At 43.6% G+C, this 26,206-nt stretch overlaps 1 protein-coding gene across 3 annotated transcripts in view; it reads left to right on the top strand.

Moving 5' to 3' along the window:
- The window catches only part of LAMA4 (laminin subunit alpha 4), a 211,375-nt gene that overhangs the window by 78,296 nt on the left and 106,873 nt on the right, over positions 1-26,206 (top strand). For 2 of the 3 annotated variants that reach the window (XM_073219431.1, XM_073219429.1), the window contains 2 exons: positions 7,786-7,881; positions 24,434-24,585. In XM_073219431.1, the coding sequence (XP_073075532.1) occupies positions 7,786-7,881; positions 24,434-24,585 (248 nt within the window). The remainder of the gene's footprint in view (positions 1-7,785; positions 7,882-24,433; positions 24,586-26,206) is intronic. The other variant, XM_073219430.1, reaches the window with a different exon arrangement.

The following is a 26,206-nucleotide window of genomic DNA, read 5'->3' as shown; positions in this document are numbered from 1 at the left end:
CCTCTTGAAGCTAATTTTTTTATGATTATTCTACAAAGACAATTATGAGGTGGGAGGAAATTCACAATTCTGTTCTAGCTTATTGCTACCATAGATGGTTTAGGAAATCCTTTTTAAGTCTTTCAAATTGATTTCCACCAAGAAATCCAGTAGCAAATGAACAGTCTGATGAGACTGGGTTTTGTTTTGTTTTCTTTTTTCCAAAAAGTATTCTTGAAAATAATCATTAGAGTAATAATGGGCTCTTTAGTCCCCTAAATTCATGTAAATTTGTTCCTAGTTCATTAGATGACCTTATTCCTAGCCATCCCACTGATCACTATCATTTGGAGGTTCAGAGTCAGCCTTGCCAAAGGTCAAGCACAATGTGAGCCAAGAATCACTCTTGGGCCTCCACACTCTCCATGGACTACTCCTCCATCAAACCTGGCAATGATGAACCCTAGAACTGAATTAAACAGGAAAAGCTGTCTGCAGTGAAAACGTAACTTTAGATTGTAGCTGAAAGGAAAGGAGCGACACACAGCAGCAATTCACCGGAGAGTTCCACTTTATTAGGGAAAGGTGCTGGGTTATATAGGAAGGGGCATAGGGTGATTGTGGTGTTACTTCTACGGGGCTGGTGGCTGTTGGCTAGGTGCTGGGATTGGGAGGGGAGCGAGAGGTGATTGGGCTTCAGGTGGCACCAGCGGGAACCGAGGACCCCGAAGAGAAGCCGGAAGTTTGCCATCTTACTGGTGGGGGCCCTTCATTCCCCCCTTTCTCCTCTATGGAGTTGTGGACGTTGCTTTCTCTCTGGCTGCTTCCTGCTGAACAGGGGCGGAGAAGGGAGTGAGGGCTTGAGGATTGGGAGGAAAGGGTTGATAGGACTCCCCACAGTAAGGATGAGTAGATGTGGACTTCTTCAGGTTTGGAAATCAATGAAGGTTCCCTGTAACCATAGGTTGAGGACCTGTTGATTCCAATGGTGCCAAGAGGATATGGGTGTCAGGAGCCAGGCGTCTGCAGCCATTGTTTCCAGGAACAGTTTCCAGTGGAGAGAGGGGTCCATCTCAGCGTGTGGTGAGGAGGTCACGTGAGGGTGAGGGATCTTCTGTGGCCAGAAGCTGGTAGTTCCTGAGTAAAAGCTGGTTGAAAGCTTGATTACAGATTTTTCTGACTTGGGATTTGATGAACTTTATTATACAGGGTAAGAAGAGACAGGCGAGAAGAATGATTATTATGGGGCCTGCAATGGGCCAGAGCCAGGTGAGGAGGGGGTTTGTTAGTATTGAAGAGAATGGGTTGGAATTGGAAGCAGAGTGGAGACTGGAGGCAAGGTCGGTGAGTTTGGTAATGTCAGTTTCTACAATGCCGGATTCGTTGATGTAATAGCAGCACTCTTCCCAGAGGAAGACGCAGGTGCCGCCCTTCTCGGCTGTAAGCAGATCTAAGGCCAGCGGGTTTTGAAGGGTGACCTTAGCTAGCGAAGTGACCTGTCTTTGGAGAGAGGCTAGGGAATCGGCAGTGGATGTCAGGGCTCCCTCAAGTTTGGCGTTGAGATCTCTAACTGCCCATAGAGAGTGACCCAAGGTTTCTCCCGAAAACCCTGCCCCAATGGCTGAGGTGATCAAAGAGCTACTGACCATGATGGGAAGGAAAGCAGCTCTTTTTGTGCACGAGGGCAAGGGAGGTTGGAGCTCAAGAAATTCTGCCATGCTGTAAACTGTGGGATTAGGGTGATGAGAATGCAGGGTGTATCGGAGTTGAGAGGCAGTGAGTTGAAAAGACTGCCATTACACTAAAAGAAGTGTCCCGGTTGGGTAAAAGTCTTAGAGCCGGAGGTAGGGGTGTAGATAGAGAGGCAGTGAAGTGCACTGGAGGGGGGTGGAGTTGGGCCTACACAGTGGTGGATGGTGAGATTATCTGCGTATTCTGGTTCTCATAGGGGTATGTCTGCCAGGGGGCAGAGGGGTTGTCTTTCTGCATGGAAGGAGTAGTTGGAAATATTAAGGGGCAAGGCGGCCAGCAGTGGGCGCTGCAGTGATGCACACAAGAAACAATTGGCGGTGTTAAGGGTGTGGTTGAGAAAGATGGTGGTGTCCTGAATGAGCTGTAATGAAGAGTAGGAGAAATGGGAAGAGGGGCGGGGATAAGAAGATGAAGAGGCGCCATCAAGAGTTTGGATAATGACTTTTTCGGAATGTCTGCTATCTGATGCAACTTGAGAGATCTGGGAATGAGAGGGAACATACTTTTGAGAGATATGAAGGGTACCGTGGGGGGTCGAGGACCCCCCCCCCGTAGTAAACTGAGGCTGTGACTCCGGCGGCCCATTGAGAGTCCCAGGGATCTGGGATTGATAAGGAGAATGAGCCGTTGGGATATTTCATGAAACGGTTGGAGGAGTAATACTGTGGGTACTGGAAGTTACTCATGTAGTGAATGGCGCAAGACCAGTAGGGACATCTCCTGTAGGTGTCTGGCCATCGCCTGCAATAGGCTTGTTTTTGGTCATAGAGGAAGCAGAGGCAGGGAGAATAAGGGTAGCTGCTAGTGAACACTTCGGTGGAGGGAGGAAAGTGGAGGTATAAAGGCTCAGAGCAGCTTTTCAGAGGGCAGTCTGGTGTGGCAATGAGGGCAGTAATTTTTGTTTGATGCTGTGTGTAAGTCTGTCTGACTTTGCATCACCATACAAAGGAGGCTGGGGTGGCAGGGAAGACAATAAGAATGAGGAAAAAAGCAAGAGAGCAGTAAAGGAGGAAAAAGTCATGATTTGGGTATGGATGGCAAAGGGGGGTGAATGGGATTTTGGAGGAAAGAGGACAGTAAGGTCAGGAGTCTGGAGGGAGGGAGAGTCTATAAACTTTTGTAGGTTAAGAGATCTTTTAGGTGATGTGGGGACAGAATGGTAAGGGGCGCCCTGAATGTGAATCTATGTATGAGCTGCCTTCTGCAAGAGCTGTCTAGCAGCTAATGCTCATAGGCAGGGGGCCCATCTCTGAACTGTGGGGTCTAATTGCTTGGAGAGATAAGCTACTGGGGCAAAGGATGGGCCATAATATTGGCCTAGGACTCCTAGAGCTTGACTGGACCTCTCATGAATGTATAATGAGAAGTGCTTCGACAAATCAGGAAGATGGAGAGCTGGGGCTTCTACAAGGGCTTGACGGAGCTTAATGAAGGAGTGTCGGGGTGAGGAGGATAATGGTTTTTTAGGGAGGCTCTTGCTGAGGTCGTATAGGGGTCTTGCCAACAGGGTGCAGGGAGAAGTTAGGGATCTACGCTCTAAAATATCTAGCCAGGCCTAGTAAGGAAAGGATTTCTGTCTTGGTTTTGGGAATGGGCAGGTCAGACAGGAGCTATTTTCTGTCTAAGGTAATGGACTTTCTTTGTTGAGATAGAAGGAATCTGAAGTAAGTGACAGGAGGGGAAGAGATTTGAGCTTTGACGGGGGATACTCGGTAACTTCTGGAAGCTAGAAGGTTAAGTAGGGAGGCAGTGTCAAGTTGAGACTGTTCCCACGAGAGACTGCAGAGTAGAAGATTGTCCATGTATTATAATAAGGTGGACTTGGAGTGATCATGATGAAACTGTTTGAGGTCCTGAGCTAGGACCTGTCTAAAAATATGGGGACTATCTCGGAAGCTCTGTGGCAAAACTGTCCAAGTGAGTTGTTCAGAATGTCTTGTGTATGGGTCCGTCCAGGTGAAGATGAAAAAATCTTGGGAGCAGGGGTCTAGAGGGATAGAAAAATGGGTCCTTGAGATCTAGGACTGAGAAGTGGGAAGCCGAGGCAGGGATCTGCAATAAAAGGCTGTATGGATTTGGAACTAAGGGATGGATAGGGACAACGGCTATGTTGATGAGGCGAAGGTCTTGGACAAGGCGGAAAGATCTGTTGGTTTTTTTAACAGCTAAGATGGGGGTATTAAATGGGGAGTGAGTGGGTCTGAGGTAATTTTTGTTTAAGAGATCTTGAATGATGGGTTGGAGGCCTATGAGGGCTGAAGTGGTTAGGGGGTATTGGGCCTTACAGATATACTGAGAGGGGTCACATAATTTGATAGACGCAGGGGGACATAGGGCCATGGAGGGGCTTGTAATGTCCTAAACTTGGGGATTTACAGGGTGTATGAGGGCAGAACCGGAGCTTTCATTGGGTAGAGGGGGGTCGTCGGCTATGAGGGCCATCAGAAAGGGAGTACTGGGGGCTGTGGGAGTGGATATAGTTATGGAAACGTGGAGGAGGGAAAGGATGTCCCATCTTAGTAAAGGGATGGGACACTGGGGCATAACCAGGAAGGAGTGGGAGAAAGGTATGGGATTGTCTTGGATTGTGCATAAAGGGGGGGGGGGGTTTAATGGGAAAATCTGTTTACCTCTTACCCTGACTATAGGAGTAATGGCAGGCATGGTAGGGCCCTGGTATTCTCACAAGACTGAGAAGGTGGCTCCTGTGTCTAGGAGGAAGGAGATGGGGCAACCGTCTACTGTTAAAGTAACCCTGGGCTCCTGTTTCGTGATGGAAATGGTCGGGCGAGAAGCCCCTGGGCCCCGTCAATCTTCTGCCAGCCCCACTACGGCGGGCTTAGGATGGGGGTTGTTCGTCCAGCCTCCCCTTTGGGTGGTTGGGCAATCAGACCCCCAGTGGCCCTTTTTGTGGCATCTGGGGCATGGGGTGGTAGGAGATCTGGGGGAGGGGCACGCCCTTGACCAATGTCCCTCTTTTCCGCACTTGAAACAAGCTCCTGGGGGCGGGCTTGTTTGTAGAGGGGCACCCAGGTTGTGGTTTTATCAGCTGGGCTAACATCTTGAAATTGGCCTGATCAGCCTTTTGTTTACGGCGTTCTTTCTCCTCCTCCTGGTTATGGAAGACTTTAAAGGCCACTGTTAGGATCTCAGTCTGTGGGGTAGTGGGGCCCTGTTCTAACTTTTTGAGTTTAGCTTTAATGTCGGGGTAGCCTTGAGCTAGGAAGTATGTCATAAGAACATGTCTTACTTCAGGTGTTTCTGGGTCCAGGCTGGTATACTGTAATACGGCTTGGGTGAGTCTGTCTAAGAACTCAGAGGGGGTTTCATCTCTCTTTTGAATTATGTCTTGGAGCTTTTGAAAATTGACTACTTTATAAGCTGCCTTTTTCAGACCTGCTATTAAGCAGGAGGCAAAAATATCTCGAGAGCAGAGACCTACGGCGGTGTTATAATTCCAGTGTGGGTCTTGTTCGGGGACAGCAATGGGGCCGGGGGATAGGTGGGGTCAGTCCTGTGGGTTTCAGTAGCGTGCGTTTGGGCAAAGTCCCAAACTCGTCTATGCTCTTCAGGGAGGAGAGTATTGGCCAGGAGCATGAAAATGTCATGATGCGTGACGCTGTAAGACTGGAGGGTCCATTGAAACTCCCTGATGTATGTTGTGGGATCAGTGGAAAAGGAACCTAGGCGTTTCTCTAGTTGGGCTAAATCTCCTAAATGCCTTTGGATCCTGCTACCTCCAGGAGGGGGGCGATAATTTTGGCAGGCTCTCGGGACCAAGTCTCAGGGGGACTGAAGGGTTCTGGCTCAATCTGTGGGGGAGTGACGTGGTCTAGCTGCTCCTATTCAAGCAGGTCCTAAAGTGCAGAAGGGGGGCAAAGAAAATAAAGAAAGATAGAATCAGACCCACGTGTTGCCACCCTGCAGCCCAGCTGCTTGCCTCTGCTGCTTTACTTGGGCTTGAACTCATGACTCTGAGGTTAAGAGTCCCATGCTCTACTAACTGAGCTACAGCAGGGCTCCAGTTAATTGCTTATGGAATGTGTAAACAGAATGTTCTTTGTTCTCCATTCCTGCCACATCGGCAAGTGGGGGAAGGGCATAGCTAGAAGCAGGGGTGGTGTTTCTACACATCTTCAAGGTCTCCCTATTTTCAAAGTGAGGAGTCTTGGCTCGTCTTCGAGGACAAGATATGTTTTTCTGGACAGATAACTTCCAAGGACTGCACCGGTTGTTCTCTAGCTTGTGCTTTCCCATGCTGCATTCAGACATGGGGGAAGGTGCTTTCCCATTCTCCCTACAAACATGTGAGAAGACAAATGTGGTCCCTAACAGGGGAGAAATAGGTGATGAGGACAAAGATGGAGGAGGCCCCCGGGACCTAGTTAAAGGGAGGGCTGAAAGGCTCAGGCTTAATCTGCAGGGGACGAAGGCAGAGGAGGTGAGATGGGGGAGGAGATGGTGGGGAAGGAAGGGAGAAGGGCTGTTGTAGGAGAATAAGGGGAGGGGAGTGAACGGGAGGCTTCTGCGGGGGCGGTGGCTTGCAGGCTAGGAAAACTTGGGAGGGGGCGGGGGGGGAGGAGGAGGGGGAAAACTTCCATATAGGGAATCTCCTTCCATTTTTTCAGGCGCTGGCAGTAGTTAAAGAGATTGCGAGTGATGTTAGGATCAAGAGTTCCCCCTGCGGTCCATTGGTTGTTATTGTCTAGGGGGGTATGTCGGCCAATCTTGGGAGCAATATTTACGGAGAAGTTTTGGTTTTATATCAGGCGTCAGGGAGATGGTAGCCAGATGCTTAAGCAGGCATTCAAGAGGTGAACTTTCAGGGAGGGATGAGGAGGCTCCCATGGCTAAAGGACAGAGAAGGAGACAAACAGGGGAAGACGAACGGAGATCCTCGGACTGGAAGCAGACCGCAAGGAGACAAAGGGCATCCCCGATGATCCTTGGTGGTCTGCGGAAACTCGTATACGAGTCGGAATTTCTTAGGAAGTGTGGATCATCACCCAGACTTCCCTAAGAAGGCAGAGTGCCGGAATCACGAGGTACCTAGCGCTAGGCGTTTTCGGCAGACAGATTTCGGCGGAAGGAACAGAAGGAGGAGGGGTCGGGGAAAGGGAGCGTTCTCATCTGCAAAGGAATCACCTCGTTTATGGCTGTTGGGGGGGGCCTGAGAGTCTGCCACATCCGTGAAGGCCTGAGGCGGGGAGAGTTCCCTCCTCATCCCCGAGCGTCAGGGCCTTGCCAGAAGATCACGGTCAATGGCACTGCGATAGCTCGGAGAAGAGTGGCCCACTCCAGGGGGAAAACTTACCTAAAGGCCAGAGAGGAGTGGTGAGTGTGATGAGCCAGCACCGGAAAAAGAGGACGAGGGCAAGCTGCTGCTGGTGTTGGGGGGAAGACGGGGCCCAGTTGGGGTGTCCCGTCTCCCGGGTTTCAGCACCAATGAAAGGAAAGGAGCGACACACAGCAGCAATTCACCGGAGAGTTCCGCTTTATTAGGGAAAGGTGCTGGGTTATATAGGAAGGGGCATGAATTGATTGAGGTGTCACTTCTACAGGGCTGGTGGCTGTTGGCTAGGTGCTGGGATTGGGATGGGAGCAAGAGGTGATTGGGCTTCAGGTGGTGCCGGCGGGAACCAAGGACCCTGAAGAGAAGCCGGAAGTTTGCCATCTTACTGGTGGGGGCCCTTCAGTAGCTGAATGATGGGCTCCATGATCTTTGTGTACCTTGTGAAATTTACCAGGCAAAGTCTTTTTGGACTGAAGTAGTCATATTGGAATCCAAAAATGTTGGGAGAGGAGTCCTAGAAAATTTAGATTCACTTTTGCCCCAGAATCATCTTTGAAAATCTCACTGGGCTGCAGCTTAATTGGGTGAGGGGCGTAATCTCTGCATCGTAAGGAAAATCACACAGTTTTAAGGAAGAATATAATTAATCCCCATTGAAGAATTATTTACTGACAGCCAGTATTTATAGAAACCAGGAAAACATTGCCATATTTAAGCATCAATAAATGAATCCTTAATCTCTTTGTTTTTGTTTCCCACAGAGTGCAATTGTGGGGGAGGTGCCTGTGACAGTGTAACTGGAGAATGTTTGGAAGAACGTTTTGAACCCCCTACAGGCATGGACTGCCCAACCATAAGTAAAAATAACACTACATGATTGATTGACCCCACTTTCTCTAATGTGCTGCAGCTGTAGGATTCAGAGGAGCTATGCAATACCCTCTCTCTAGAAACTGCCTAAATCCCCTCTGGCTTTAACCCTGTGTGTGCCTCAACCAAATGGACCCTAAACAAAAGATATTCAGTGGTCCACTTGATTGCAATCAACAAATAGGTGATTTACATTTAAATAGCTCTATTTTAGAAAATTTATTTTATCAAGTCTTTAAATTAAGCATTCTACCTGGAAGGAAAGGCAGTCAGAAACACCATTCCTAATGACTGAGTTCATTTTAGCTCCCTTTTCTATATTTTCTCTTCAAGTTCTCAGATACTGTGATAAATAAACAATGCTGTGCAGCACTGGGGAAACTGAGGTACCAGGAGATTTAAGGAGGTTTTTCCAAATCTGAAGTGGTATCAGAAATAAATCATTCAGGATCTACAAAATGGAGCTGCTGTCACTCCTGTCAGTCAAATCATAAGCAGTCCTGATGGTGCAAGAACCTGCCGAAACATTTTTTTTTTTTTTTTTTTTTTTTGAGAGGGCATCTCTCATATTTATTGATCAAATGGTTGTTAACAACAATAAAATTCAGTATAGGGGGGTCAATGCTCAATGTACAATCATTAATCCATCTCAAGCCTAATTCTCGTCAGTCTCCAATCTTCTGAAGCATAACGAACAAGTTCTTACATGGTGAACGAATTCTTACAGAGTGAATAAATTCTTACATGGTGAACAGTACAAGGGCAGTCATCACAGAAACTTTCGGTTTTGATCATGCAATATGACCTATAAACCATCAGGTCAAATATGAATATTCATTTGATTTTTGTACTTGATTTATATGTTGATCCCACATTTCTCCTATTATTATTATTATTTTTATTTTTAATAAAATGCTGAAGTGGTAGGTAGATGCAAGATAAAGGTAGAAAACATAGTTTAGTGCTGTAAGAAGGCAAATGTAGATGATCAGATGATCAGGTGTGTGCCTATGGACTAAGTATTAATCCAGGCTAGACAAGGGCAGCAAGACATCCACGGATGCAGAAGATTTCTCTCAAAGCAGGGGGGGTGAGGTTCTGAGCCTCACCTCTGTTGATCCCCAAATTCTCACCTGATGGCCCCCCTGCGACTGTGCCTGTCTTAGGTTGTTCCTCCCTTGAGGAATCTTACCCGTCTCTGGCTAACCAGTCATCTTCCGGGGCCATACAGGGAAATGTAAAGTTGGTAAGTGAGAGAGAAGCCATATTGTTTGCAAAGGTTAGCTTTTTACTTCTTTGCAGATTTATGCCCTGTGGCTTCTATGCCCAGCACTTGTCTCGAGGTATCTTTACCACCTGGAGGAATTATGATACTCGGTAAATTCGATATGAGGCACGAATTCTATTTAAAGTTTGTAATTAGGAAGGAAGAAGAAAAGCTATAGATGTAGCATATGAAGGAAACTTGGGAGGATTGATTATTTCTTTGACATATCTTCTTGTATAGTACCTTAAGTATGTATAGGTTTTAAACTACTAACTAATTTGCACACACATATTAACATAATAGGAATACGGTGACATAAACAAAGCAAATCTATAATTACCAGCCATCTCCAGTGAAGCCAAGAAAACCATTTAGGCACCCTAGGCATTTGTGAAAATTTATCTATGATATGATGGATATTTTCCAACTGTACTTGAACCATCAGACAAATTAAAGCAGCCCATTTCTGGGATCTGTTCACATCCCATATGTTCTTTTAACCATAGATAGTCTATAGTCATGAGATTTTGGGGTGCTACAACTTGCACCCCTCCCAACTCCTGGTTGAGTTCCAACAGTACAGATCCAGTCAAATTCGTTGTCTCACTGTATGCACATGCCAGCCTAGACATCTCCCTCCTCCTTCTCATGGCAAGTCCAGGAGATGGTGGGCTGGATGCAGCCACAACCGCAGCATCGTCCGGATCCCTGTGGAGGCTTTTTGATGATCATCCCCCGGCACGAGTCCTCCAGAGAGTGCTGATGCCGGAAGCTCCTCCTCATATCGTATCTTAGTTCATTTTCTGGGTATCCAAGCTAGGCCTTGATCTTCTGCGTAGAAACAAACAGACCCTTTGCCAACACTTTGACATGCCCTCTATACCACTGTGCAGAACTCATTGGAGGTCAGCACACAGTAACTGCTTTTTTTTTTTTTTTTTAATTAAGAGAAAGGAATATTATCAGAAAAGAGTACCTCCATAGCTGATCATCTGACACCCTTTAAGTGATCAACATTAAGGATATTTAAAGCATGCGTTGATCTTTGATTTACCAATAGTTTTATCCTGTTAAGGAGTAATCCCCCTTTTCTTTCTTTCTTTCTTTTTTTTTTTTTTAATTTTTAATCTACACTTACCTGAAGAATACTATGTTTACTATGCTCTCCCCTATATCAGGTCCCCCCTAACAACCACATTACGGTTACTGTCCATCAGCTTAGCAAAATGTTGTAGAGTCACTACTTGTCCTCTCTGTGTTGTGCAGCCCACCCTCCCCTATCTCCCTCCCCCCCATGCATGCTAATCTTAATACCCCCCTTCTTCTTCCCCCCCCTTATCCCTTCCTGCCCACCCATCCTCCCCAGTTCCTTTCCCTTTGGTACCTGTTAGTCCATTTTTGGGTTCTGTAATTCTGCTGCTGTTTTGTTCCTTCAGTTTTTCCTTTGTTCCTATACTCCTCAGATGAGTGAAATCATTTGGTATTTCTCTTTCTCCGCTTGGCTTATTTCACTGAGCATAATACTCTCCAGCTCCATCCATGTTGCTACAAATGGTTGGATTTTTCCACTTCTTATGGCTGAGTAGTATTCCATTGTGTATATGTACCACATCTTCTTTATCCATTCATCTACAGATGGACATTTAGGTTGCTTCCAATTCTTGGCTATTGTAAATAGTGCTGCGATAAACATAGGAGTGCATCTGTCTTTCTCAAACTTGATTGCTGCGTTCTTAGGGTAAATTCCTAGGAGTGGAATTCCTGGGTCAAATGGTAGGTCTGTTTTGAGCATTTTGATGCACCTCCATACTGCTTTCCACAATGGTTGAACTAATTTACATTCCCACCAGCAGTGTAGGAGGGTTCCCCTTTCTCCACAGCCTTGCCAACATTTGTTGTTGTTTGTCTTTTGGATGGCAGCTATCCTTACTGGTGTGAGGTGATACCTCATTGTAGTTTTAATTTGCATTTCTCTGATAATTAGCGATGTGGAGCATCTTTTCATGTGTCTCTTGGCCATCTGTATTTCTTTTTTGGAGAACTGTCTGTTCAGTTCCTCTGCCCATTTTTTAATTGGGTTATTTGTTTTTTGTTTGTTGAGGCGTGTGAGCTCTTTATATATTCTGGACGTCAAGCCTTTATCAGATCTGTCATTTTCAAATATATTCTCCCATACTGTAGGGTTCCTTTTTGTTCTATTGATGGTGTCTTTCGCTGTACAGAAGCTTTTCAGCTTAATGTAGTCCCACTTGCTCATTTTTGCTGTTGTTTTCCTTGCCCGGGGAGATATGTTCAAGAAGAGATCACTCATGTTTATGTCTAAGAGGTTTTTGCCTATGTTTTTTTCCAAGAGTTTAATGGTTTCGTGACTTACATTCAGGTCTTTGATCCATTTTGAGTTTACCTTTGTATATGGGGTTAGACAATGGTCCAGTTTCATTCTCCTACATGTAGCTGTCCAGTTTTGCCAGCACCATCTGTTGAAGAGACTGTCATTTTGCCATTGTATGTCCATGGCTCCTTTATCAAATATTAATTGACCATATATGTTTGGGTTAATTTCTGGGGTCTCTAATCTGTTCCACTGGTCTGTGGCTCTGTTCTTGTGCCAGTACCAAATTGTCTTGATTACTATGGCTTTGTAGTAGAGCTTGAAGTTGGGGAGTGAGATCCCCCCTACTTTATTCTTCTTTTTCAGGATTGCTTTGGCTATTCGGGGTCTTTGGTGTTTCCATATGAATTTTTGAATTATTTGTTCCAATTCATTGAAGAATGTTGCTGGTAATTTGAGAGGGATTGCATCAAATTTGTATATTGCTTTCGGCAGGATGGCCATTTTGACGATATTAATTCTTCCTAGCCATGAGCATGGGATGAGTTTCCATTTATTAGTGTCCCCTTTAATTTCTCTTAAGAGTGACTTGTAGTTTTCAGAGTATAAGTCTTTCACTTCCTTGGTTAGGTTTATTCCTAGGTATTTTATTCTTTTTGATGCAATGGTGAATGGAATTGTTTTCCTGATTTCTCTTTCTATTGATTCGTTGTTAGTGTATAGGAAAGCTACAGATTTCTGTGTGTTGATTTTGTATCCTGCAACTTTGCTGTATTCCGATATCAGTTCTAGTAGTTTTGGAGTGGAGTCTTTAGGGTTTTTTATGTACAGTATCATATCATCTGCAAATAGTGACAGTTTAACTTCTTCTTTACCAATCTGGATTCCTTGTATTTCTTTGTTTTGTCTGATTGCCGTGGCTAGGACCTCCAGTACTATGTTAAATAACAGTGGGGAGAGTGGGCATCCCTGTCTGGTTCCCGATCTCAGTGGAAATGCTTTCAGCTTCTCGCTGTTCAGTATAATGCTGGCTGTGGGTTTATCATATATGGCCTTTATTATGTTGAGGTACTTGCCCTCTATTCCCATTTTGCTGAGAGTTTTTATCATGAATGGATGTTGAATTTTGTCAAATGCTTTTTCAGCATCTATGGAGATGATCATGTGGTTTTTGTCTTTCTTTTTGTTGATGTGGTGGATGATGTTGATGGATTTTCGAATGTTGTACCATCCTTGCATCCCTGGGATGAACCCCACTTGGTCATGGTGTATGATCCTTTTGATATACTGTTGAATTCTGTTTGCTAATATTTTATTGAGTATTTTTGCATCTACGTTCATCAGGGATATTGGTCTGTAATTTTCTTTTTTGGTGGGGTCTTTGCCTGGTTTTGGTATTAGGGTGATGTTGGCTTCATAGAATGAGTTTGGGAGTATTCCCTCTTCTTCTATTTTGTGGAACACTTTAAGGAGAATGGGTATTATGTCTTCTCTGTGTGTCTGATAAAATTCCGAGGTAAATCCGTCCGGCCCCGGGGTTTTGTTCTTGGGTAGTTTTTTGATTACTGTTTCAATTTCTTTGCTTGTAATTGGTTTGTTTAACTTTTGTGTTTCTTCCTTGGTCAGTCTTGGGAGGTTGTATTTTTCTAGGAAGTTGTCCATTTCTTCTAGGTTTTCCAGCTTGTTGGCATATAGGTTTTCATAGTAGTCTTTAATAATTCTTTGTATTTCTGTGGAGTCTGTCGTGATTTTTCCATTCTCATTTCTGATTATGTTGATTTGTGTTGACTCTCTTTTTCTCTTAATAAGTTGGGCTAGAGGCTTATCTATTTTGTTTATTTTCTCAAAGAACCAGCTCTTGGTTTCGTTGATTTTTGCTATTGTTTTATTCTTCTCAATTTTGTTTATTTCTTCTCTGATCTTTATTATGTCCCTCCTTCTGCTGACTTTAGGCCTCATTTGTTCTTCTTTTTCCAGTTTTAATAATTGTGATGTTAGACTATTCATTTGGGATTGTTCTTCCTTCTTCAAGTGTGCCTGGATTGCTATATACTTTCCTCTTAAGACTGCTTTCGCTGCATCCCACAGAAGTTGGGGCTTAGTGTTGTTGTTGTCATTTGTTTCTATATATTCCTTGATCTCTATTTTGATTTGTTCATTGATCCATTGATTATTTAGTAGCATGTTGTTAAGCCTCCATGTGTTTGTGAGCCTTTTTGTTTTCTTTGTAGAATTTATTTCTACTTTCATACCTTTGTGGTCTGAAAAATTGGTTGGTAGAATTTCAATATTGTGGAATTTACTGAGGCTCTTTTTGTGAGCTAGTATGTGGTCTATTCTGGAGAATGTTCCATGTGCACTTGAGAAGAATGTATATCCTGTTGCTTTTGGATGTAAAGTTCTATAGATGTCTATTAGGTCCATCTGTTCTAGTGTGTTGTTCAGTGCCTGTGTGTCTTTACTTATTTTCTGCCCGGTGGATCTATCCTTTGGGGTGAGTGGTGTGTTGAAGTCTCCTACAATGAATGCATTGCAGTCTATTTCCCTCTTTAGTTCTGTTAGTATTTGCTTCACATATGCTGGTGCTCCTGTATTGGGTGCATATATATTTAGAATGGTTATATCCTCTTGTTGGACTAAGCCCTTTATCATTATGTAGTGGCCTTCTTTATCTCTTGTTACTTTCTTTGTTTTGAAGTCTATTTTGTCTGATATTAGTACTGCAACCCCTGCTTTCTTCTCACTGTTGTTTGCCTGAAATATGTTTTTCCATCCCTCGACTTTTAGTCTATGCTTATCTTTGGGTTTAAGGTGAGTTTCTTGTAAGCAGCATATAGATGGGTCTTGCTTTTTTATCCATTCTATTACTCTATGTCTTTTGATTGGTGCATTAAGTCCATTTACATTTAGGGTGACTATTGAAAGATATGTACTTATTGCCATTGCAGGCTTTAGATTCGTGGTTACCAAAGGTTCAAGGTTAGCTTCTTTAGTATCTTACTGCCTAACTTAGCTCGCTTATTGAGCTGTTATATACACTGTCTGGAGAGTCTTTTCTTCTCTCCCTTCTTATTCCTCCTCCTCCATTCTTCATATGTTGTGTGTTTTGTTCTGTGCTCTTTTTAGGGGTGCTCCCATCTAGAGCAGTCCCTGTAGGATGCCCTGTAGAGGTGGTTTGTGGGAAGCAAATTCCCTCAGCTTTTGCTTGTCTGGGAATTGTTTGATCCCACCATCATATTTAAATGATAGTCGTGCTGGATACAGTATCCTTGGTTCAAGGCCCTTCTGTTTCATTGCATTAAGTATATCATGCCATTCTCTTCTGGCCTGTAGGGTTTCTGTTGAGAAGTCTGATGTTAGCCTGATTGGTTTTCCTTTATAGGTGACCTTTTTCTCTCTAGCTGCCTTTAAAACTCTTTCCTTGTCCTTGATCCTTGCCATTTTAATTATTATGTGTCTTGGTGTTGTCCTCCTTGGATCCTTTCTGTTGGGGGTTCTGTATAATTCCATGGTCTGTTCGATTATTTCCTCCCCCAGTTTGGGGAAGTTTTCAGCAATTATTTCTTCAAAGACACTTTCTATCCCTTTTCCTCTTTCTTCCTCTTCTGGTATCCCTATAATACGAATGTTTTTCCTTTTGTATTGGTCACATATTTCTCTTAGTGTTGTTTCATTCCTGGAGATCCTTTTATCTCTCTCTATGTCAGCTTCTATACGTTCCTGTTCTCTGGCTTCTATTCCTTCAATGGCCTCTTGCATCTTATCCATTCTGCTTATAAATCCTTCCAGGGATTGTTTCACTTCTGTGATCTCTTTCCTGACATCTGTGATCTCCTTCCGGACTTCATCCCACTGCTCTTGCATTTTTCTCTGCATCTCATCCCACTGCTCTTGCATTTTTCTCTGCATCTCATCCCATTGCTCTTGCATTTTTTTCTGCATCTCTGTCAGCATGTTCATGATTTTTATTTTGAATTCTTTTTCAGGAGGACTAGTTAGGTCTGTCTCCTTCTCAGGTGTTGTCTCTGTGATCTTTGTCTGCCTGTAGTTTTGCCTTTTCATGGTGATAGAGATAGTCTGCAGAGCTGGTACAAGTGACCGCTGGAAGAGCTTCCCTTCTTGTTGGTTTGTAGCCTTTTCCTGGGAGAATAGCGACCTCTAGTGGCTTGTGCTGGGCAGCTGTGCGCAGACAGGGCTTCTGCTTCCTGCCCAGTTGCTTTGGGGTTTATCTCCACTGTTGCTGTGGGCTTGGCCTGGCTGGGGCTGTTCCTCCAAAATGGTGGAGCCCCGTTGGAGGGGGAGCAGCCAGGAGACTATTTATCTCCGTAAGGGGCCTCTGTGCTCCCTGCTGCCCAGGGGGTTAGAGTGCCCAGAGATCCCCAGATTCCCTGCTTCTGGTCTAAGTGACCTGTCCTGCCCCTTTAAGATTTCCAAAAAGCACTCTCCAAACCAAAACAACAACAGCAACAATGAGAGAGGGAACAGAAAGGAAAAAAAAAAAGAAAAAACACGCGATTTTTTTTTTTTTTTTCCTCAGGTGCCGGTCCCAGGCACCCGCGCACTGGTCCTGCTGCCCTGCCTCCCTAGCACCAGGGTCCCTGTCCTTTCAAGGCTTCCAAAAAGCACCCACCCACCGGTCCCGCAGGGAAGGAACGCTCAATATTCTTGGTCCTCAGGCACTGGTCCCACGCACCCGCTCACCAGTCCCGCCGCCCTGCCTCCCTAGCACCGGGGTCCCTGTCCCTTCAAGGCTTCCAAAAAGCACTTGGCAAAAAGAGAGAAAAAAAAAGGGGAAAAACGCGCGATTTCTTCCGTCCTCAGGTGCTGGTCTCAGGCACCCACCCACCGGTCCCACAGGGAAAAATGCGGGATATTCTTTGTCCTCAGGTGCCGGTCCCAGGCACCCGCTCACCAGTCCCGCCGCCCTGCCTCCCTAGCACCGGGGTCCCTGTCCCTTTTAGGCTTCCAAAAAGCACTCGCAGAAAAGAGAAAAAAAAAGGGGAAAAACGCGCGAGTTCCTCTGTACTCAAGTGCCGGTCTCAGGCACCCGCCCACCGGTCCCGCAGGGAAAAATGGGGGATATTCTTTGTCCTCAGGCGCCGGTCCCAGCCACCCGCTCACCAGTCCCGCCACCCTGCCTCCCTAGCACTGGGGTCCCCGTCCCTTCAAGGCTTCCAAAAAGCGCTTGCCAAAAAGAGAAAAAAAAAAAAAGGGGAAAAACGCGCGACCTCTTCCGTCCTCAGGCACCGGTCTCAGGCACCCGCCCCCAGGTCTCGCAGGGAGAAACGCGGGATATTCTTTGTCCTCCGGCGCCGTTCCCAGGCACCTCCTCACCGGTCCCGCCACCCTGCCTCCCCAGCAACGGGGGCCCGTCCCTCTAAGGCTTCCAAAAAGCGCTCGCCAAAAAAAAAAACTGCTCCGGTTTCTCTCCACCCGCCGGGAGCCGGGGGGAGGGGCGCTCGGGTCCCGCCGGGCTGGGGCTTGTATCTTACCCCCTTCACAAGGCGCTGGGTTCTTGCAGGTGTGGATGTGGTCTGGATGTTGTCCTGTGTCCTGTGGTCTCTATTTTAGGAAGATTTTTCTTTGTTATATTTTCATAGCTCTATGTGTTTTTGGGAGGAGATTTCCACTGCTCTACTCACGCCGCCATCTTGGCTCCCGCCCCCTGCCGAAACATTTTGAAACAAATATCCAGGGCTGTCTCAGTGCTGTCTCAAGCATTCTTCAAGCCCTTAATCTAGAAAATCCATGATTAATTCTTAGAAAAACTTAAGAAAAGCTTTACCTTAGAAAGCCTTCTATTAATAAGGTACCTAATATTTACTTTTAAGTAGAGTGGTTTAAAAACTATTTTAACATTAGGTATCCCTTCTCCCAAACAAAAGGATCTTGGCTTCTCAGTCCCTCTGGGCACAAGAGATTAATATTACCAATAACTCACACCTTGAGGATGGCACAGGAAGTGCGGCACAAGCAGGGCAAAGTTTATACATTGATAAGTGAGGTCACTTTGAGGACATCAAGCTGCCTCCCTGGCCTTAGGCATTCCCTCCACCAGCTGTCAGGGGAGCCATTCCTTTGATAGCATAGAAGTAAGACCACTGTTAAACTTCAAATAACATATTAACATATTAACAACCTTTTAACACTTCTGTCTCTATTATCAGTTCTCTAGAAGAGAGAAAAGCAGCTAATAATGTAGATAACTTACAAAAAATGAGAGAGAAGAGTACAGTCTGAGGGAGAGATTGGAAATGGAAACATTTCAGAGTGGTCAGGACAGGTTTCAAAGCACGGGCAGCTGTCCTTATGAGTGTGGTACAAGGGGGCACAGGGGCTCTGGGGGATGAGAACAGTAGTCAGAGAAACTCAAGTGAGAATTTCAGGGAGTAATGAGATCACAACCACCCTCACCACTAACCATCTTCACCAGACATCAGGGGGCAGTGTTCACAAGTGGTGATATTCTACAGACCTCCTGCTGAAGTGTGCATCCAGACAGGTGGTCAGGCTATGTGGGGGTGGTGAGCTTCCTCTGGGTGAGGTAAAGTCAGGATGAGAGCACCTGAATAAAGTGGGTAAAGTCACCTTCACCAGCGGGTGAAAGGCAAGACCCAAAGTCCAACATGAAAAGAGTCATCCCAAAGGGCTGTCCTACCCATGAAGAAAATTGGAGGCAGAGGGCTTCTCACCACACATCTTTCAGATGACTTGCCCTTTTGTGATTCCCTTCTTCATCAATCCAGCATTTAGTGTCCATGCCAACCTACTTACCCTGTCACAGGTGTTTGGTTTTCTATGCATTTTTTATGTTTTTTCTTTGTATCATTGATCTACAATTACATGAGTAACATTATGTTCACTAGACTCCACCCTTCACTAAGTCCCCCCCACATACCTCATTAGTCACTGTCCATCAGCATAGTAAGATGCTGTAAAATCACTACTTGTCTTCTCTGTTGCACAGCACTCCCCGTGCCACCCCCCCCCCCCCATTATACAAGCTAATCTTAAGGCTGACTGACTTCTTCCCCCACCTTCTCCCTCCCTTCCAACTCATCCTCCCCAGTCCCTTTCTCTTTTGTAACTGTTAGTCCATTCTTGGGTTCTGTGAGTCTGCTGCTGTTCTGTTCCATCAGTTTTTCCTTTGTTCTTATACTCCACAGATGAGTGAAATCATTTGGTACTTGTCTTTCTCCGCCTGGCTTATTCCACTGAGCATAATACCCTTTAGCTCCATCCATGTTGTTGCAAATGGTAGGATTTATTTTCTTCTTATGGCTGAGTAATATTCCATTGTGTATATATACCACATATTCTTTATTCATTCATCTACTGATGGACACTTAGGTTGCTTCCATTTCTTGGCTACTGTAAATAGTGCTGCGATAAACATAGGGGTGCATCTGTCTTTTTCAAACTGGGCTGTTGCATTTTTAGGGTAAATTCCTAGAAGTGGGATTCCTGGGTCAAATAGTATTTCTATATTGAGCTTTTAAGGAACCTCCATACTACTTTCCACAGCGGTTGGACTAATTTACATTCCAACCAGCAGTGTAGGACTTTCACCACAACCTCGACAACATTTGTTGTTGTTTGTCTTTTGGATGGTGGCAATCCTTACTGGTGTGAGGTGATATCTCATTGTGGTTTTAATTTGCATTCCCCTGATGAATAGTGATGTGGAGCATCTTTTCATGTGTCTGTAGGCCATCTGAATTTCTTCTTTGGAGAACTGTCTGTTCAGCACCTCTGCCCATTTTTTAATTGGATTATTCACTTTTTGTTTGTTGAGGTGTGCAAGCTCTTTATATATTTTGGATGTCAACCCTTTATAGGATCTGTCATTTATGAATATATTCTCCCATACTGTAGGAGCCTTTTTGTTCAATTGATGGTGTTCTTTGCTGTCTTTTCAGCTTGATATAGTCCCACTTGTTCATTTATGCTTTTGTTTCCCTTTGCCCAGGGAGATACGTTCATGAAGAAGTCACTCATGTTTATGTCCAAGAGATTTTTGCCTATGTTTTTTTCTAAGAGTTTTTGGTTTCATGGCTTACATTCAGGTCTTTGACCCATTTCGAATTTACTTTTGTGTATGGGGTTAGACGATGATCCAGTTTCATTCTCTTACATGATCCAGTTTTGCCAACACCAGCTGTTGAAGAGGCTGTCATTTCCCCATTGTATGTCCATGGCCACTTTATCGTATATTAATTGACCACATATGTTTGGGTTAATGTCTGGAGTCTCTATTCTGTTCCACTGGTCTGTGGCTCTGTTCTTGTGCCAGTACCAAATTGTCTTGATTACTGTGGCTTTGTAGTAGAGCTTGAACTTGGAAAGCAAGATCCCCCCTGCTTTATTCTTCCTTCTCAGGATTGCTTTGGCTATTTGGGATCTTTGGTGGTTCCATATGAATTTTAAATCTATTTGTTCCATTTCATTGAAGAATGCTGTTGGTATTTTGATAGGGATTGCTATGGATCTGTAGATTGCTTTAGGCAGGATGGCCATTTTGAGAATATTAATTCTTCCTAGCCAAGAGCATGGGATGTGTTTCCATTTGTTAGTGTCCTCTTTAATTTCTCTTAAGAGTGTCTTGTAGTTTTCAGGGTATTGGTTTTTCACCTCCTTGGTTAGGTTTATTCCAGGTGTTTTATTCTTTTTGATGCAATTGTGAATGGAATTGTTTTCCTGATTTCTCTTTCTGCTAGTTAATTGTTAGTGTATAGGAATGACTCAGATTTCTGTGTATTAATTTTGTATCCTCCAACTTTGCTGCATTCTGATTTCAGTTCAAGTAGTTTGGGAGTGGATTCTTTAGGGTTTTTTATGTACAATATCATGTCATCTGCAAATAGTGACAGTTTGACTTCTTTACCAATCTGGATTCCTTATATTTCTTTGTTTTGTCTAATTGCTGTGGTTAGGACCTCTAGTATGATGTTGGATAACAGAGGGGAGAGTGGGCATCCCTGTCTTATTCCCGATCTTAAAGGAAAAGCTTCCAGCTTCTCGTTGTTCAGTATGATGTTAGCTGTGGGTTTATCATATGTCCTTTATTATGTTGAGGTACTTGCCCTCTATACCCATTTTGTTGATAGTTTTTGTCATGAATGGATGTTGAAATTTGTTGAAAGCTTTTTCAGAGTCTATGGAGATGATCATGTGGTTTTTGTCCTTCTTTTTGATGATGTGATGGATTTTCGAATGTTGTACCGCCCTTGCATCCCTGGGATGAATCCCACTTGGTCATGGTGTATGATCCTCTTGATGTATTTTTGAATTCAGTTTGCCTATATTTTGTTGAGTATTTTTGCATCTATGTTCATCAGGGATATTGGTCTGTAATTTTCTTTTTTGCTGGGGTCTTTGGTTTTGGTATTAGGGTGATACTGGCTTCATAGAATTAAGTCTGGAAGTATTCCCTACTCTTCTATTTTTTGGAAAACATTAAGGAGAATGGGTATTATGTCTTCTGTGTATGTCTGATAAAATTCCAAGGTAAATTAATCTGGCCCAGGATTTAGCTCTTGGGTAGTTTTTTGATTACTGCTTCAATTTCATTGCTAGTAATTGGTCTGTTTAGATTTTGTGTTTCTTCCTTGGTCAGTCTTGGAAGGTTGTATTTTTCTAGTAAGTTGTCCATTTCTTCTAGGTTTTCCAGCTTGTTAGCATATTGTTTTTTGTAGTATTCTCTAGTAATCCTTTGTATTTCTGTGGGATCCGTTGTGATTTTTCCTGTCTCATTTCTGATGCTCTTGATGTGTGTAGATTCTGTTTTTCTTTTTAAAAGTCTGGCTTGCGGCTTATCTACCTTGTTTATTTTCTCCAGAAATCAGTTTTTGGTTTCATTGATTATTTCTATTGTTTTATTCTTCTCAATTTTATTTATTTCTTCTCTGATCTTTATTATGTCCCTCCTTCTGCAGACTTTAGGCCTCATTTATTATTCTTTTTCCAATTTTGATAATTGTGTATTTAGACTATTCATTTGGGAATGTACTTCCTTTTTTAAATATGCCTGGATTGCTATATACTTTCCTCCTTAAACTGCTTTCCCTGCATCTCACAGATGTTGGGGCTTTGTGTTGTTGTTGTCTTTTGTCTCCATATATTGCTTAATCTGTATTTTGATTTGGTCATTGATCCAGTGATTATTTAGGAGCATGTTGTTAAGCCTCCATGTGTTCATGAGTCTTTTTGCTTTCTTGATACAATTTATTTCTAGTTTTATACCTTTGTGGTCTGAGAAGTTGGCTGGTAGAATTTCAATCTTTCTTAATTTAATGAGGCTCTTTTTGTGGCCTAGTATGTGGTATATTCTGAAGAATGTTCCATGTGCACTTGAGAAGAATGTGTATCCTGTTGCTTTTGGGTGTAGAGTTCTATAAATGTCTATTAGGTCCATCTGTTCTAGTGTGTTGTTCAGTGCCTCTGTGTGCTTACTTATTTTCTGTCTGGTGGATCTGTCCTTTGGAGTGAGTGGTGTGTTGAGGTCTCCTAAAATGAATACATCGCATTCTATTTCCTCCTTTAATTCTGTTAGTATTTGTTTCACATATGCTGGTACTCCTGTATTGGGTGCATGTATATTTATAATGGTTATATCCTCTTGTTGGATTGAGCCCTTTATCATTATGTAATGTCCTTCTTTATCTCTTGTTACTTTCTATGTTTTGAAGTCTATTTTGTCTGATACTAGTACTGCAACACCTGCTTTTTTCTCCCTGTTGTTTGCATGAAATATCTTTTTCCATCCGTTGACTTTTAGTCTGTGCATGTCTTTGGGTTTGAGGTGAGTTTCTTGTAAGCAGCATCTAGATGGGTCTTGCTTTTTTATCCATTCTATTACTATGTGTCTTTGATTGGTGCATTCAATCCATTTACATTTAGGGAGGTTATTGAAAGATATGTACTTATTGCCATTGCAGGCTTTAGGTTAGTGCTTACCAAAGGTTCAAGGTTAGCTTCTGTACTATCTTACCGTCGAACTTAACTCACTTATTGAGCTATTATAAGCACAGTCTGATGATTCTTTATTTCTCTCCCTTCTTATTGCTCTTCCTCCATTCTTTATATGTTAGGTGTTTTATTTTGTGCTCTTTGTTTTTCCATTGACTGCTTTTGTATGTAGTTGATTTTATATTTTGCTTTTAGTCAGTATTTGGTTGGTCTGCTTTCTTTGCTGTGATTTTATTTTTTCTGGTGACATCTATTTGGCCTTAGGAGTGCTTCCATCTAGAGCTGTCCCTCTAAAATACCCTGTAAAGGTGGTTTGTGGGTGGCAAATTTCCTCAACTTTTGCTTGTCTGGGAATTGCTTAATCCCTCCTTCATATTTAAATGATAATAATGCTGGATACAGTATTCTTGGTTCAAGGCCCTTCTGTTTTATTGCATTAAATATATCATGCCATTCTCTTCTGGTCTATAAGGTTTCTGTTGAGAAATCTGATGATAACCTGATGGGTTTTCCTTTGTCGGTGACCTTTTTTTTCTCTCTGGCAGCCTTTAATACTCTGTCCTTGTCTTTGATCTTTGCCATTTTAATTATTATGTGTCTTGGTGTTGTCTTATTTGGATGTCTTGTGTTGGGAGTTCTGTGTGCCTCTGTGGTTTGAGTGACTATTTCCTCCCCCAGTTTGGGGAAGTTTTCAGCAATTATTCCTTCAAAGACACTTTCTGTCCCTTTTTCTCTCTCTTCTTCTGGTACCCCTCTAATGCAAATATTGTTCCATTGGGATTGGTCACACAGTTCTCTTAATATTCTTTCATTCCTGGAGATCCTTTTATCTCTCTGTGTTCCTGTTCTCTGATTTCTATTCCATTAGTGGCCTCTTGTACCTCATCCATTCTGCTTTTAAGTCCTTCCAGAGATTGTTTTATTTCTATATTCTCCCTCCTTAGCTCTTGCATATTTCTCTGCAAGTCCATCAGCATGGTTGTAACCTTTATTTTGAATTCTTTTTCAGGAAGACTGGTTAAATCTATCACCCTAGGCTCCTTCTCACAGGAGGATGTGTATGTGGTTCTTGTCTGGATCAAATTCTGCTGCGTTTTCAAGGTGATAGAGGTAGTCGTGGGCAGTTGGCTCGTGTGCCAGCTGGGAGACCAAAGTCCTTTTCCACTTGCTCCTTGCCTTCCTTTCCTGGGAGAATGGTGACCCCTAGCGGCTTGTGCTGGGCAGCTGCATGCAGATGGGTTCTCTGATTCTTGCCCAGGCCACTGTGGAGGAAGCTCCATGTGGCTGCTGTGGGCGTGGCCACTCTCAGGCTGCTGCTCCACTATGGCGGGCTGCGCTGGAAGGGGAATGGGCATGAGGCTGTTTATCACCATGAGGGGTCTCAAAGCTGTGCTGCCACCAGGGGCTTAGGGGGCCTGGAGTTCCCCATGTTTCCCAGCTGCTGGGCTTAGTGTGCTGGAACACTTCTGTCCAGCTATGAGGCTCCTGTCCCTTTAAGACTTTCAAAAAGCACTCACTTTTCTTTTGTTCCACGGCGGCTGGCTGTGGGAACCCACTCGCAGGTTTTACTGTTCCATTTCCCTCGTATCCAGTGCACCACTCACAGTGTGTCTGCACTCCTGGTGCAAATGACTCAGGCTGAGTATTTAGTAGTACTGGGCTCCCTCTCCCTCCCTGCTCCAACTCCTCTCCTGAGGAGATTTCTGCTGCCCTACTCATGCCACTGTCTTGTCTTCTCCTCTGGTTTTTTAATGTTTTAAGCAAGGATAGTACCTTATGTAAAGTTTAGCTTATCTTTGGCTTTACTCTACTTGGAGTGTAATAACCAGTTCTGTGATCCAGAACAGCAGCTTAGGAAACAAAAATACAAATAACATTAACCAAGGAAGTATACATTATGATCTACTTAAAGCAGCATGCTTCCCAGCTGACTTCTGATTTTGAAGAAATGACATTCCCATTTTCCCTCCAGACTGTGATAAATGCATCTGGGATCTGACAGATGACCTTCGGTTAGCAGCACTTGCAATTGAAGTAAGTAAATCTGGTGTGTTGAGCGTGTCATCTGGTGCCGCTGCTCACAGGCATGTGAATGATATCAACTCCACCATCTACCACCTTAAGGTATGCAGAAATGTTCCTCCAGCTGCATTTTCACTCTGGTTGTTCAGGGTCACTCCTAGTAACTGGTGTCCCTTTTGGTATCTGAGACCTATGGCTGTACTACAGAATCTTATACCTAGGAAAGTATGAAAACTTGATTATAACCACAAGCTTCAGCCTAAACCAAGAGCTGCCATCTATAAAAGAGGTTAATATGGAAAATTGAATGACTAAAAAAACTAGTATCTATGTACAATCTATTGAAGAAAGAGAAGCACTCTTATTCCCCTTTGAAGATATACATTGGTTATTCAATTCTTTACCACAAACTTACCATTGCCTTAGCCCCCTCCCCCACTCTAGCTCCTACCCTTGCTTTTCCTTCTCTCTGACTCATTCTTTCTTACTTTCTCACACTCACACACACTCAAATACAAACATATTCACATGCTCTGTTTCTCCTTATAGGTTTAGTGGCTAATACCTAATAAACAAAGGCAGGCAACAGTCAAAAACAGTATACTATAACAATGCTTAAATATCTTAGCTTTAAGAGGGACTTTTTTACCCTCTATATCATGGACTTCCGCACAACCAATAGATATTTTTTTTAACGATAGTAATTAACTGAAAGGACAATATAATTAATACCAGCACACTTTTTTACTTTAGCATGATAGCTAAAAGCATAAATCTTGAAACCATACTGTTGGTATTCAAAGCCCTGTTCTGACATTTATTAGATATGAGACCTTGGGTAAATTATTTAACTTCCTCATCCGGAATTGAGGATAATTATTGCACCTATCTCATGGGTTGTTGAGAGAATTCAGTGAGTTGATATATGTAGAGCAGTTAGAACAGTCCCTAACATAGAAAGTGCTTATTTCTCTACTTTTTGGGGGTACAAATAATATCCACAGCAACTGGTCAAATATACTAAGTGTAAAACAAAACAAAAATGGCAAAATTATAAAACTGGATGGAAGCTTAATGGGCATTCTATTCCAAATATAGTAATTGTTGTTGTCCAAACACATATGTTTAGACACACAAAGTCTCTAATTCTCAGAAGGACACCCAGCTCAGGCCCCTTGACACCACTTGAATCCTCTCTCCTCAAAAGCACAAATTCAAGACAGGCACCATTGTAACCTACAGGAAGGCAGTGCTAGGACTAAAGGATGTACTCCAAAGTAATCCAAGGAAATGCACATTTGGACTGACTGTCTCGAAAATGGTAAAGAAAGAACAAATGGTCTGAATAAAAAGAATTGCTGTCTTTACACCAGAGGAAAATGAATTTCTAAATTCCATTTACATTGATTCAGGTGGATTGTTGTTTCCTCCAGGGCCTGCCAACACTGAAATTTTTAAATTCAGACACCCAAAGCCCCACCGGTCTTTTCTGTGCCTTTGTTTGAACTAGTGAAAGGTGCCCCTTCCCCTTGGCCAGTACAGCTGGAGCCTGGGTCTCAAGTCCTGTAGCCCCCCTGGTAAATCTCAGCTCTCAGACTCATTCGCAGCAGAGTTCAGATGCCTCAGTCTGGGGAACAGAGACTCACACTCTGAGTCCTCTTACACTGAATAAATTGTATGTGTACTTTTTAAAACCTGGTGTGCACATTTACCAATTATTTTC

Source organism: Manis javanica, chromosome 13 (genome assembly GCF_040802235.1).
Source record: "Manis javanica isolate MJ-LG chromosome 13, MJ_LKY, whole genome shotgun sequence".
In the NCBI taxonomy this organism is placed as follows: Eukaryota; Metazoa; Chordata; class Mammalia; order Pholidota; family Manidae; genus Manis; species Manis javanica.
Note: the sequence above shows the minus strand (reverse complement) of the source record. Positions and strands in the feature narration are given on the sequence as shown.